This window comes from Pezoporus occidentalis, unplaced genomic scaffold (assembly GCF_034315485.1).
Source record: "Pezoporus occidentalis ecotype Australia unplaced genomic scaffold, CSIRO_AGI_Poc_V1 ctg10, whole genome shotgun sequence".
NCBI lineage: Eukaryota > Metazoa > Chordata > Aves > Psittaciformes > Psittacidae > Pezoporus > Pezoporus occidentalis.
Window position 1 is genome coordinate 550,071 of NW_026912779.1, and position 15,727 is coordinate 565,797.

General features: G+C 45.6%; 1 protein-coding gene across 3 annotated transcripts in view; it reads right to left on the reverse strand.

Annotated features, from left to right (window-relative positions):
- RALGAPA2 (Ral GTPase activating protein catalytic subunit alpha 2) overlaps positions 1-15,727 on the reverse strand; it is a 115,707-nt gene that overhangs the window by 94,612 nt on the left and 5,368 nt on the right. For all 3 annotated transcript variants that reach the window (XM_062608072.1, XM_062608082.1, XM_062608094.1), the window contains exons 2-4: positions 13,348-13,458; positions 12,663-12,712; positions 1,903-1,960 (exon numbers count right to left, since the gene is read on the reverse strand). In XM_062608072.1, coding sequence (XP_062464056.1) covers positions 1,903-1,960; positions 12,663-12,712; positions 13,348-13,458 — 219 coding nt within the window. The remainder of the gene's footprint in view (positions 1-1,902; positions 1,961-12,662; positions 12,713-13,347; positions 13,459-15,727) is intronic.

The following is a 15,727-nucleotide window of genomic DNA, read 5'->3' on the forward strand; positions in this document are numbered from 1 at the left end:
CACCCCCTTCCCCAGCAGCTGAATTGTGCTTTTACAGACAGCAAACCCGAACCCTGTGAGTGCCCTGGCAGCATTTGGGACCAGAACTTTCGAACCAGTGACCGATCGAAGATGTTGAATTCAGAGGAAACAATCACATTCAGGCACTTCACTGGATTAAAGGTGCTCTGACTATCACAGCGAATGCACTGCACCTTTCAGTAGGGCTGTGCCCATTTAACTCCAGCTTCATTCTATGTGGTTAAATGAGGAGAGGAATAAATTGTGCTTTCTGGCTCCTGTCTATGATCACAGGTCTCAACATTCCCTATAGCAGCACTGGAGGCTGCAGGGAATACTGAAACCATTAAAAAGTTGACTTTCATCTAACTGAAGACAATGACACTTCTTTTCCCATAGCATTAATGTCCGAGTCCAATATTTAAATCTAGTTAAGAGCTCTATACAAACTGTATGAAATCCTCTATTAAACATGATCAGTGTGCAGAAAAATGAATCCTGCTTTTCTTACTGAGATCTCCAAAGCTGGGGAGTGACTAAACCAAGCCTGCCACAATTTCTGTTACCTTTAGGAGAAGCCAAGTATAGCAGAAGCAGATAGTGCTTTGAGCCAAGCACTCAACTGAGCTGGCAACTTTATCCTGTCCTTTCCCATGCACGTGCTTCAATACAATCTTCAGTTCGTGCCTGTGAAACCTCTTCCTGCAGCACACCTGCCCCCCAAGGCATGCAGAGCGGACAGGAGGCTAGGCAATAAAGCAGAGCTTTCCTAATGCCAGCACTACTCCCTGCCGGACTCCCCCTGTTCCTTCCCTTGTTCCAGGAGGCACAATGCACAGTAAATCCCATGGGAATCTGGGGAAGGAGCAGACAGGCTGTTGGTGTGACCCAGTGAGCTCCACTGGTATCTCCTGTCTGTCGTGGCCAGTGTCACATCCTAACGGAGGGCTTGGCAGATCCTCCACTATATGGGAATCGGTGGCAGACAGCTGGGGCCACGCTTGCACAAACACTGTGCATTCATGATGCCACTTACACGGGACAGAAAGATCAGGGGCCAATCATTAGAAGAAAAACTGACCAAAAAGAGCTATCAAAGAGCTTGCATTTTTGTCCTGAATCTCTTTCCTTCACTGTCCCAGCCCTAAACCAGAAATTCCTCATTTAATTCCCACAAATAGTGTGAGACAACTGAGTGTTTCACAAACATTAAGGGACTAAGCTGCGCAGAGAATACAGGGTATCAGAGCTGAAATGAAGCTCCTTTCACTGCAGCAGCCCCATGGCTTGCACTCAGTTTAGCACAGCCTATGCTCACCTGCTGAGCAGCCCCCTGGTCACAGCCTGGGCTCTACAGAATGAGCTTAAGGAGGTGGCAAGGGTTGAGTTCCACAGCATCCATCGTGAGGCAAGGAGCCGCACTCAGTGCTATGGGTCTGTACGGGCATCTCAGCTATGATCACATGCAAAAGACCATCACAACATACAGATTCCACAACCCTCCTCACTCCTTTGGTGTTAGTCTGTGAACACAAAGGGAGACCTAAGTAGAAAAAGATGTGTTGGTTTATGACCCCCATCCTCTCGATAGCTTCCAGCACATGGAAGAGAAGGAAACAGGACACAGATAAATCTGAGAACATAAAATTTAAAAGGCATTTGTGCAAAATCAAAGTGAAGCAGGCAACCAAACGCACACAAACCAAGGAACACACAGAGCTCTTAGAGCAGGTAAAAGCATTTTCCATATGCTTCAAGATTTTTCAGCTGCCAGCCTCGTGTAAGTGCTATTTGTATGGGAAGACTATGGGAGTTGGTGGTTAAGAGGACCTGCAGAACTGGAATTGACTACAGAAAACACTGATTTTATTTGACTGGAAGCTTTAAACCCTTCCTTCTTACCTATACTGCGAAAATGCCATCGGTAAAAAATCCTCTCAGGTAGCAGCTGCAATATTTTCTGCAGGAAACAAAACTAAAAGTCACATTTTCTGTAGTAAACAGGCTCATTCAGAGGATACAGAGAAATTAATACACAAGACATCAATGAAATGGCAATGTACACATTGAGAACACAATAGTTAGCAAACACGTATCATAGCATAACTCTCGCCCATTACTTTCCTGCCTTATAGCAGAGAGATACCTGGAATGGTCCTGAATAAATACCATGACACTGTCATGAACCGCTCTCCCTTTCTCAACACCTTCCAACGCCTGGCATTCCCAAACCATCACCTTCCAACGCCTGGCATTCCCAAACCATCACCTTCCAATGCCTGGCATTCCCAAACCATCACCTTCCAACACCTGGCATTCCCAAACCATCACCTTCCAACGCCTGGCATTCCCAAACCATCACCTTCCAACGCCTGGCATTCCCAAACCATCACCTTCCAACACCTGGCATTCCCAAACCATCACCTTCCAACACCTGGCATTCCCAAACCATCACCTTCCAACGCCTGGCATTCCCAAACCATCACCTTCCAACACCTGGCCTTCCCAAATATAAACTGCTTTCCAACGCAGAAGCTGCAGATTTCCAAGCAGCTCCCTTTGGGTTACACTCCCCCTGCAGTGACTGGTAACGACTGGGTTGATACAGCCCAGGTCCTGAGCTCCTGGGGCTCCGGTCTGCCTCTCCCCATCTAAGGGGCTCTGAACCCTGGCTAAGGCAGGGCTGAAGAGCGCTGTGGCCATCTCTGCAGTGAGTGCTTTCCCTGTGCCTCCAGCTGGGGAGCGGAGCCGAGCTGCTCAAAGCTGGGCTCAGTTAATTCAGAGCGCGGCACTCAGGGAAGCTCCTCTGTGGAGCAGCACAAGGGGCCTCTGGAGGTCCGGACTGATGGCACCAGCAGCAGCTCAAACAGGGGGAGAGGCCGTGGTCAAACCCGCTCCCCTCACTTCTGTTACCCACAGGGCACCACGAAGCAAAGCGTTTAAGCACGCTCCTGAGGGCTTTCCTGAACGGAGCCGTAGCATCTTGGTTGGAAAGAGCAGCTGGGGCCAGCAAACGTTGTTCTTTGTCAGTTTAGTGGATGGCAATGCTAGTAAATAATCTGGACAAATCAAAACTATCCAGGGTCTTACCTAGGTAAATATGACTTTTAAAAGGACTTTCAGTTAGCAGGCTCCAAGCAGCTTTTTCCTCTTTCTTACACTATTGGCAGTACAGACTAGGGCTCAGCATGGAGGTGTATTAGTGACACAGGGCAGGGAACTCACTGCTGCTCAGCTCCCAGAAACAGTGAGAGAGCAAACATGGCTTCACATGAATCCCACAGAAAAACAGGCCTGATCTCACGCCTTTCCAGCCATTGAAATATGAAATTAAGATACATTTAAATGGGAAACCAGCTTTTAACATCTACTCCCGGAAATGAGATCAAACGATGTTACAAATGACTAACAGAGCTCCTCTTAATTACCAAACAGAATCACTGGAACAAAGTTCTGCACACAAAGCACCTTTAAGTTTCCAGAAATACTCCATGCAGGATGCAAATGAATGACAGGTCATTTAAGCAACGTTTGTGGGTCTTTTGCACATAAAAGCTCACAGGAGGAAGTAAAGCATCACAGCCAAGAAAGCGAGTGTGGGCATCCCTTCCGAGACAGCCAAAGTACTGTTGCTGGAAAGAGCGTGCTCCAGAGATGGGACAGGACAGACTTGTCTATTTTGCCACCACCTCAGAAATGATGTGCAACACTCCCAAGAGTCCTTCTGGAAATGGAGCATTCCTTTCTCCATGGCGAAAGATGGCAGTGATGGCACGTCCATAGACTTGGGGAACTAGACCTCAGGTCCCACTGACAGCCTGGCCTTCTTCACACCTTCACCAGGCACATGCTCCCAATAGCATTTGGCCTTTCTAAAGGTTTACCTGGAGCAGAAATGGGGCCCATCCCTTCCATGCTGTGGTGTGCTTTGTTTCACCCCCATGGCACCGTGGAGCAGAGACCAAAGAGTGGGGCGGGTGGCCAGAGGTCTGGCTCCCCATCCATGGGCAGCAGGAATGCGCTTGGGATGAAGGCTCTGACAGGCTAAAAATGAGGCCATGAGTCACACTGGGGCTTTACCTGGTAGGAAGGGGCCACGCTTCTGCCAAGCAGACTGCAGGATCCGCAGACAGAGAATTGTCGTTATCCATCTGAATACTGGAATAGTCGCAGCCCACCACTTCTCCAGCCCATTTCTGACACTGAGTGTTACTGAACCCAGCACAGGGCAGAAAGGAGCTTCTGCCTGAATCCCGAATACTTCAAGTCGCTGCAAGAGTGGTGGTTCTCTGCATGCAGGGTTCAGTCTGCACCCCAGCACACATCAGAGCCCGTAACGCGAGAGGAAGAGCTCTGTTAAACAAAACCCTAAGACAAACTGGCAGCAAAATCTGTCTGGGTTCAAGCATCAGAACACCCTGCAGGCAGAAACCTTCCAATATCTTCACATTTGTCATGGCAAACCGGTCAAAACCACGTACATTTTGTCCCCATTGTTTGAGCCATTATGAGAAGTACAGTGGATTGTTACAGCAAAACCAGCTTCCCTTCACAGACCACAGGAATGAGATACCTTCAGCTTGTCTTTGGATGTAAATCCTCTCTCACCTATTTCAAACCCCTCACTTCTGAGAAGCAACTGTATTAAACCTCCAAAAAAGCAACTGCCACTGCCGTATCAGAATGTTTAATCAGAAAGCTGTCAAGAACTGGCACTACCACCAGTGAAATCACGTCCCAGTGCATCGCAGATGGCACAGTGAAATTCATTACTGTAAACCAAAAACTGACCTTGGAACACGTCTGCTTCACCAGATGCGAACACCAGCACGGCTCACTCCTGCGTCACTTATGAGAGCGATCTGATGACACGCAGGTTTTCCCTGGCTGCCACAAGAAACCATACGTGCTCCCAAGAGCTTGTGCCGTGGTCTGGGGGCAGTTCTGCAGCCACACATCCCAGCTGGCTCAGCTCAGTCACTACCCAGCAGTTGTTTCAGACACAGGCACTGAGGGAAACTGGGTTTCACCCCCCAACAGCACAGCATGAACATCCTGTGTGTCACACGCTGTCACCTCCCCCTGAACACAAGGGTCATGTCCAGTGAACCAGGACAAGATGCAAGCTGGAAGGTGGCAAAGCTGCAGAATAAAGACCCGTTCTGAAACACAACTCATAACAACTTGTACATCCAAGCGCTAGTGAACTGTGGGCTGTGCCAGGAAAGCAAATGCTGTTGTGGGGTACAACCACCACCAGAACACAAGCTCAACTGAACTGCATGAAGCTGGCAGGGCTGGGGAAGGAAATAACACACTTAGAGGGGGGTTTCTTTATAAAACACAAACACCCTTCCCAGGTGACTTGAGTCAAAAGGTTCGCATAGCGAGCAAGGGGACAGAGGTTTCCATCTGAGGAAGGCTTCCATATCCCAACATGTTTTCATACAGCAAAAATTGAGACACTTCAGTCATTTCCCATGCTATTCTCTGCTTCAGCATGTAAAAAAACAGGAAATATATATATATATATATATATATGACACACTTTGAAGCAATGCAAAGATGTGGTTAATCCTGCCTGCACTGCCACAGTGAGCAGGTCGCATTGCCTGCACCACAGCTTCCTAATGAAGATAGGAAAGCTTTGCAGCACATCAGCACTCATATCACGAGCCTGACTTCAAAGCCCACATTTGCTCCTCAATGCAAATCAAGTTATCGTGGTTCCAAGTCTGCACTATCAAATAGAACTTGTGCATGTTCCAAGTTCTTTCAAAGCTACAGCTCGAGCAATTTTTAAGCAGGAATTCCCCATGTGTGCAGGAGGGCCCAGGCGCAGGCGGTGTCACAGCGTGACAGGGGAGCATGGACATCGTGAGCAAGCTCCGGCTGTTGTCCTGCCAACATCTCATTTCCAACAGCATTTGCTATGCCCTCCCAACCCCTGGTGTTCTAAAAACACATCCTGCTCTTCCTACAAAACAAATGACAGTTGCTTCCACTCCAGCCTAGAGCTGGAGCAGCACCGCTGTGAATCCACGCTGGCCATTGACTCCTGGTTCTGGTTTCACAGCAGACTAATAGGAAATAGTTTAAGAAACCCCACAGTGCGAAATAATATTGCTTTTTCACAAAACACATAGATCTATTTAATGCTTAGTGCTTTGCTGCATCTATATGGTAATCCATTATAGCACACTTGAAATAGAAATTAGGTATTACTACTGATCAACACATCAGGGTATCTGTCAGTTCTTTTAACTGATTATCCATAGTTCTTTTTCTTCTGGACTTCCTGCATGACTAGGAATAATGTTCAGTTTAAACCTTAGTTTACACAGGATGCTGCTTTTTGAAAGATATCTCTCTCTCTTTTATCAAAGGAAAATAAAAGATACCAGGATTTCTATTTCCACAGATTCACTCTGGCTTAACCAATCCTGCAGCTCCTATGGAAAGGTCTGTTATTGTGCCAGCTTTGCTGAACCAAACCCACGGGTGGCTTCGTGCCTGTCACAGTGTGCTGTGCTGCCCTGCTGCAGAGGCAGGGCAGGCTGAGGCTGGGACCAAATCACACTGAAGACCCCCATAGCCTGGATGTTTCCCCTTGAATTTCCACAGAGGCGAGACAATAGGTGGACAATAGAGTCCCAGAGCTCTGTAACTTGCTATGCAGCCTCTTATTAAACACCAACCAACACAAATGTTCTCGCTGATTGAACATGCTCTCAGAGGCAATGTCAGTGACACGTTCACACTAATGTTCATTCCAGGAGAAAGGATTCTGAGACAAAAAATAGCTTTATTTACTACAACCTGGACATCATAAGGAGTTTCTGTTAATGGCAGGTGGAGCTGCTTTAAGCCAAGCCAAATGCAGATGAGCTCCCCTACACCCCAGGTCAAGCGCTGCTCGGTGGCACCTCCACAAGAGTTTCACTGTTCAACTACTAAAACCTGCAGTAATTCAGAGTTTTTCCAGCCCCTATTCACTGATTTGGGTGAAGCCAAGAGCCTGCTGTTCATGTGCCTGCAGCGCTTCCGTCTGCGTGAAGGGACACTCCATTTACTGCACCACTAAATTATTTAGTTATTCGTTGAGGGGAAACATCTGCCCAAAGCACACAGGATACTCTTGCCCTAGGCACAGCATCAAAGAGCAGGGTTTCTGAAGTCAGACACATGAAACATATAGTTAGAACGAACAAGAGAACGCTGTAAAAGTCACATCAATGTCATTTAAAGAGCAGCAATAGATGAACCGTCAGAATTACGGCAGAAGAAACTGAGGCTGGTTCAAAAAGTAATTTTCTCCATGCAGGAAGAAGGGCTGTAAGTAATTTTATTCCTGTAAACAAATAAGCCCTTGGTACTCTACTGAGCCTGAGAATTAGCCAGCCAAGTGTGTGTGAGAGACTCGGGGTTAAGCAGTGGAACTGGTAATCACAGGAGGCACCGGGAATCAACCGAAAAGCTGTACCAGAGCCTATAACCGGAATTTAAAGCTGCGACTCTTAATGGTAATTTGATTTCAAGTGTAAGATAACCTGCAGATGGGGAAATTAAGCCACTGAGCTGCACAGACATGAGGAAAATGCAAATAGTAACAGGAAAGTTAAATAAAGAGGAAAAGCTAAATAGAAAGGATAACCCCAAGAAATGAGAAACCAGGACCCGTGGCAATAAGAACTCAACAATAACCTGACTTGATTGTTCTTTGTAAAGATTTTTACAAGTACTTTTCACATTGGCCTCTTTCAATACACAATTTATTTCAACAGAATTCATTTTTCCTCAGTTTTATTCTAAATGAAGGAAGTAATTAGGAGCAACAGCCTCAGATAAGCAAACCAGCCCAAGAAAACTACAGATATGGAACAGCCTTTTGCACATTCATAAAATATAGCATCACAGCACTAAAGTCCTTTGTAAAGAGTGATGAACGTGAAAGCAGTGAAGGTGTCACTGATGCAGGGTTTATGGCATTGAAAATGACCTGCTAAAAATCACCACTGGCTTTGAGGTTTGCTTTAAGCTGCCTAACCACTACTGCTAATTCACACAGGAGTCTATATAAAGCAGTCCTACAATGTGCTGGAAGAATCCAACATTTAAAACACCCACAGCAACCTTGATGCAGTATGAACCACAGCTGTACATTTTAAATGATGTTTATGTGCATTAGTGGGCAGTGCTATACAGCACTGCCTGCTCCTGTGCTCTGTCAGCGCAGAGCCCTGCCTGGCCACCCACACCACAGCCGGTGTTCCTCCGACACATGTGGTGTATTTACTGTGCCTGGTCTGAATCTACTTTTCCAAAGGGCTCCTAACAGACTGCAGCCAATTACAGACCTATACAGAATTAGCACCACCATCTGCAGAACAAGTAACTTGTGCACACCTGCAGTAACAAACTCAGGTTCCTTCTGTAGTCATCACATTCCCATTCTGACAGCAGAGCAACCCGTGCCGCAGTGGATTTATATCACATCTTAATCCTCTGAGTACATGGCCATTTGTAGTTTATATTTAGATGTGCTCCTGAGGACAGCACCACTGTATTGAGATCAGTACCCGCTGCTATAGAACACAGAGCTCAAAGTGTATTGGGCAAGTTCCAACAGTTTATTGATGATCAGCTCTGGGACAACACTTCGTTGAAGTCACTTCACATGAACCTGAGTGTGTGCAATGCCAGCACTGCAGAGGCTCCCAGCCCATTCACGTTCCAGTTTACATCACCTGCTGGGTACATACTGGGGACACTGCAGAGGAGAGCTGGGGCGGATGCATCAGTATTCTGCTGCTGAGGTTGTACGGGAGGCAGAACAGACAGCTCTGTGCCTGTTCACCGCCCCTGCCAGCCTCAACTCACTTCAGCAGGGCGAGAGCCGTGCGGGGGCAGGCTGGGCCTGGCACACAGAAGGGTCTAGAAGCACAGCACGAGCTACATCAAGTTGTAATTCTGCAGATCCTTCATGAGGTCATGCTTACCCTGTGTCTGGCCTCACTCTCATCTTCTCCAACTTCAAGGAACCACAAATTCCACAAGAATGATGGACTTGGAGCAATTAAGAGCACCCAGCAAAACCAAAGCTTATTGTGCAAGCTGTATGAAAACCACAGTATGCTTTTGTAAATAAGGAGCTGTGAAACACAAGGGCACTTAATGCTACAGCAATATGCACTGCTACAAAATAAACAAGCAAAGCAATCTGTGCTGAGAGGCTTTCTGTGTACATACCCTGCGGCAGCGGGGGCACCCAACCCACCACCCCAGCTACCTACACTCAGCACAGACCTGAGCGCCACTGGCAGGACCTGAGAAAGTTCTAGCAACAGCAGCAGCTATTGTAAGTGACTTTGGGAAGCTTTCCTGCACTAGAAAGTGTATCTGAAATGATAAGAACAAACTATTTCATACAGCCAGCATGTTACATCAGTGCAGTGAATGCCGCATCAGCACAAGAGATGCAGCTGTGCATAAAACAGAGAATGGGAAGAAATTGGTCTGTGCATTATATCAACCTATCAGCCTGCTCTTACTGCATTAGCAGTGCAAAAAGAATGCAGCCTCAGAGGAATCACTACTTGATGCTGCAAGTCAAAACCCTTTATAATTAAATTAAACCACAGCTTTCACACTCAGATGATGGCACAGAACTCCCATGGGACCCAGCAACCCTGCAGAACTGCAGTGCACCTTCTGTGACCCACAGTGCTCGGCGTAACATGCAGCGCCTTCAAGTCAGGGAGAACAGTGACATGGGAAATGCTGTCAATGCGTTCTGAACACGCACTGCAGTCGGGAGGTAACCGGGCCTCGCCAGAGAACAGGCAAAGTCAGTTCTCACATGACTTGGCCTTTGAGATGATACACGGAAAAATAATACAGCTAACTACAGTCACTGTATCATCTCATGAATATCTGTTCGGCAAAGAGGAGGCCAACGCACCTTAGAGAACATGAAGTTAGATCTAAGAACTTTGTTACATTAATTGTAACAAAGTACTTTACAAAATGAACTGTTAACCTTTCATGTTACCCCCTTTTGATTAGTAGTTCTTCTTTAATATGTTGTGTGATGCTACTGTTGAGTGGCCAGGCTGGGTAGCTGACATGTAAAATTAAACCTTCAATAAACTACAACCGAATCAACACAGTTTCCAGGGGATTGACGGAAAAGGCATTTGTTACTTTTACCTCCTACCCACAGTAGGTGTCACTAGAACAGCAGCAGGACCCCACTGAGCCACCGGACAGGCAGAGATCCATTCCTTCCGTAAATACTGCTACTGATTCGCAAAGCGTTAGCCCTCAGCTCCTGGACTCCAGCGTTGTTAATCCTCAGTAATTACCTATTTAGCTAATTAGAAGGAAACTCCAGGCACCCTCTGGCTCAGCTGCCACCAGATGAAACCCGGGCAGCTTAACAACCCATTAGCTGGGTTTCCTATGGATTGCAGTATGACTGTTTCATTTCGTGGCATTACATCTTCTCCTGTCCTGTGCTCAGGCTGACGTACCCTCTGTTAAGGGGGGCATGTTAAAGGGCCCTCGAAAGAACTGTTCTCCCACAAGTGAGCAAGTGTTACAAATGGACTGCAAACTTACTTCAGTAGATAAAGCCCAAGAAGCGACCCCTCCAAAATCCACACAAGTATCCAAAAGGACTTCCCCTTCCCCAGGGCTGTCGGTGACCAGGCTGTAACATAATTCCCCTCAGCTAGGACCCAAAGCAACACCGCGTTCCATATAACTATGGATTTTTCTCTTCCTCATACAGAGTGTTTTCCTGACGTTTCTAAGAGGCGTTAGATGCGCGGTTCTCAGCACCCTGGGTTTCAGGACCCAGGAGTGAACGTGTGTTCACTTCAAGAGGGTGAGTAACCATCAGCTATTTGCCATTTAATGACACAGCCACTGAAATTACTTATTCCAGACACAGCGCAAGGGCATTAATGAGCTCCCATTAAGCTGCAGAGCCCTGCTCAGGCGATGCGGCCATACCTTTACCACCGGCGTGGGAGGAGAGGGAAGAAGAGTATCTCCTGCCCCAAATACGGCACTAGCAGATGTGTGAGCCCCATGCAAAGCCTAAAGCAGGCTCTTTTATTAATAAGTAGCAGAAAACATGATTTGATTTTTAGACTTCAGTGTGAAAATGCAGCCTGGCAGACAGAGGAGCGAGTCAAGAGATGAATTGGCTACCTCATAAATATTGGAAGATGAGATCACAAAAATCCAGCACTTCATATCATCATTTGCATGGCCATGTTTCATATCACAGCGTGTTAAGCTAGACAGCATCATTCTTCTTGTCAGGATAAATATTATTGTAACTACAAGCTATACATTAATACAATGGATTTTTTTCCATTTTTAGAGGGAGAGAAAAGAGTTCAGAACACGTAACCTTCATTTTAATTTCTAGAGTCCCATCGAAAGTCTGAGGCTTTTTTTTCCTAACACCCCTACCAAAACAAAGCCTAAACTATAAAGAAAGACTAACACTTTTGTGATGTAAGACTCAAGTAAAAAGTTAGCAGATGGATTAACAAAGAGAAATCAATAGGAGATGTGTGTATTTACCCTTGAGAAAGAAATCAGGCCAATTATTTACCTAATGGATTGTTAAAAAAAACCCAAACCAAAACCCCTATAGGCACCACTGATCCTGTCTTCAGACACACAGAGCTTCTGCTGTGTGTTTGTAAGACACTTTATATGTCAGGCTTTCATCTGGTCCAGTGATGTTTCCTCACCCAAATATATTTAGGTAATAACTGATTGTAGAGATCCCTGAGAAAATGATTTATCACAGGGTACTCTTCTTTAAATCAAAGACACCCAGCTTTGACTCTGCTAAAGTTAACTGGCCAACATTTGCTCCCTAGACACTGCAGACACTGTGAGCGCTGGCATTGGGAAGGGCACGCTTCTGGGTGGAAAAGATGCTCCTCTTTAATAAATCCCATTTTAAACATTGTCATTAAAAAAGTTAACATTTCACACTCAGCTCAAACTGCTATGCGGTAGTTGACAACTCTTACTCATTTTGGTTTCCTTGTGCTGCAAGACCGAATACTGCAGTGGTAACAGATGCCTCCCTGTGAAAGGAGCAGAGCCCAAACTCCTGCTGTGAGACATTCAACATAAACGTGACACTGAACTTCACGCTGACAAAGCACAGTGGAGCAGAACTGCTGTTTCGAACTAGCCCTCCATGAGGCACAGAAGCAAGAACTTCATTCAAAAAAACTGCTCCCAAATTCTACTGAGAGGACCCAGGACACTTCCAAAGAGTTGATCCTCAGGACAGGTATAATTCATAACCACAGTATTCATGATATATTATTTACAGATAAATGACAGTAATACACCTGCCGTCTATCAAAATGACTATCAAGAGATTTTGATGAAATCTCTTAACTCTGGATATTCATCCAACCAACATTCCTATTGCATAATAAACTGTTTATTGTCATCGTATCTGCAAGCGTAACGCCCCCAGTTCTCCTCTGCCTCCCACTTTGTATAGTCACAGACACCTACTGTCGGTTTGACTGACATCTGGCTTCACCCCGCATTGTAAAGGCCTAAGTAAGCATATAATCACAGCGAGACTTAAAATAAAAAGTAGTTGGAAAACTTACTTCAAAAAGAAAGAGAATGGAGTCCAGCTCCTCCCTTTGTGATTTATTCCCTGCAAGGCAGAAAGCAACAGTTTGCCATAAATACACAGTATGAAACGGATGGCAAAATCACACTGTTACTCAAGTGAAGTCAAAGATGCTGCACTCTGCTTATTTTATTCATCTTTAACAGCAAAAGAGCAAGATGCTTCCAGACTTCAGTGCCCCTTTCTCTGAATCCGAGTGAGGGACCGCTGGAGTCCAGGTCACCGTGCCCATCTCCAAGCAAACAGCCATTCCTGCCGACAGAGCTCCAACACTGCGCTTGGTCTGTGCGTCTCTGACAGTGCTTGAGCTGAACAGACATCTGCTTAACTGCAGGCTGAAGGCTTCAGCACTTCAAAACAAGGCAAGAGGATGTGTATGTAAATGCACGAGAACTGATTCTTGAGCTGAAGTGACACTTCACCATAAAAATGCATTTAGAATTCTTTTCAGTTATGACATTTCAGAGCAATTTCTGTGCTCATCTCTCTGCCACCGTAAAATTAACATGATTAATACTAATACTGTACTGCACAGAACCATTAATGCAAATAGAGGTAACTGTGGACTAGATAATCACCAGATAAGCTCTAACGGAATGCTGTTGAGAACAGTTGGGGAAAACTGACTCAACAATTGCTGGCAAACCTCTAAAACTTACCTTTTTGTTTCAAGCTGTTTTCCAGTGTTATGAAGTTTTCATAGAATACAAAATAAATTTGAGAATAATTGTTCTCAAAGAATTGCTTCAGGTCACTCCCATCCACAATATCTGAAAAGAGGAACAAACGGAGTCACTGCACAACGTCACAAAGCTGGAAGGCACTGTGTTCATGCAAACTGAGTGTTAGAGAATGGAATAAACACAATACAAAACCATTTCAGTGAGTTCATTGGGTATTCTACACCAAACTGATTCCATCCTTGCAAAGTAAAACAGGGGCATTTCCATTTGCACTTCACTGATGAAAGGTTGCCGTGTGGCTGAGGTCCACCGGGTTTCCATCAACAGAATCAGAAAGGAGATGGGCTGTGTCTTGGCTATCAACCTAATGGCTTCTGTGTCATTACAAGGAGGTACTGCGGGAAAAGACAAACACCAGCAGAGATTGCTGTATGCAACTTGCAGACTATCTGACAAGCAGATCAATTCAGAAAACAGCAAATTCCCAATTCATTTCAATGGAAAGCCGGGCGTGCTCCCTTCCCTGAGCCTTGGCTTGGGGCTGGCATTTGAAATAAGTTTATTTGTTCAGAAGAAAAAAAAAACTAATGTTTTCTAAACCTGCCACTTGCAAAACACACTTTAACATCACCTGCTCTTCACTGAACTGATTTGGTCACAAAGAGTGAGATGATTCCACCCCAAAGTAAGAAGATAAAGGGCAGGAATTATTAACAACACAGCCTCTCACTGAAATTTCACCTCTCAAGAAACTCATTCATTAATCAAGACAAAGCAATTGCAACACAACCCAGTAACACCACACAAGTGCAGAAGAGGGAATGACTTTAGTCTTGGACAATGCGGAGGGAGGGTTAATTAATACCGGTTTGGTAGTAGGGCATTGCCTGGTTGCTTGTGCTACGGAAACAAGCAACGCATGGAAACTCTTTTACATGATATCTGTTTCCTACAAGCTACTGGTCTCGAATTTGTGAGCTAAGTGCAAATATTCCTCTCTCTGAATGCGTCCTGTTAAATACAACTCTGGGAGAAAACAAGGCTTCCATTTACAAGGATTTCATATGAAGGGATGAGGTCATTAAGAGCTGAACAAAAAGGAAACTTTGCCTTTGAGCTGTGAAAGGAGAAAGGAACTGCCTGATCAAAAAAAGCAAATTCTCCTTTTCTCTATGCGTGACTCATGTGCTGCTCTGCTGTCCGGAGGCATTGGAGCACTGCAGCCCCCTCCTGCCGAACCACGGTGCTCCTCACATTCCCTCACAAGGTGTGCAGGAAAACCTTCTCTTGCCTTAGAAGCAGCCAGCAACAACACCCCCATTTACTACCCCAAGAGATGATGTTCACTCAGAAAGTAAGACTTTATTGGAACCCTGCATGCAAGTTGTCATCCTGACACCACTGCCCACTTCACCTAAAACATAATATCCAATACACAAGGAATAAGCCACTGGCCCAATAATTCCATTGTTCAAAGACAGAGCTTTCTTGGGCATTTCACTCCCAAATTCCTTATTTGCTGCACACATTAAGAAAACACGGTTTCTTTACTCCTTCACCACACATGCTCATGGTGAGGAGCAGCAGAAAGCCACAGTGAGCACAAGTGCTTCTCCCTGCTCCGGTGGGCACAGGAGGGCAGAGGTGGGCGATGGCTCTGCCAGCTAAACCGACAGAAACCAGGACAAGACAGAGCTTCTCAGGAGGGCTCATGGAAAGTTGGCAGGAGGCCTGAGACACTCACTTGGCTCACTACTATACGTATGTTCAGCTTGCGGCAGGGTAAGGCTCATTCTGCTTTCCAAATGGCAAACATCAGTGAAAGTATCATGCACTACTTATCATACAAAATAAGAAAATAAACCACTGACTTTAGGAAATCACAGTGACTGAAGAATTTATAAGCATCCAAGGAAATTAAACTGCAGGGCTGGGATTGAATTGCAGGTATTAGGTAATATTTTTATATTTACTCATAAGTAGCTCTCAGGTTACTCCTGCTGAAACCAGCCACCTAGTGATGCCAGAGCTCTGAGCAAGCCAGCAAACACTGTCAGCCATCACATACATAATGGTTTCCCATACCCACACATACGCTAACGGCATTCCCCAAACACGGATAGGTGATCTATTGGCTGATGCTGCCCATGGGCACTTTACAGCTTTTACAGCAACATACAGGAGATAACGAGACGTTCAGGAGGGTGCACATGATATTCCTTCCATATAAAGCATGGAGCAGTTGGCTCATAAGGTAACTGCAAGTCACCATTACTTGCCTTACTGAAGCTGGAAGTTTAGGGAAACAAACTATCCAGGTACCACTGAATAAGAATCTGGGTTTCCTGCCAAGCTC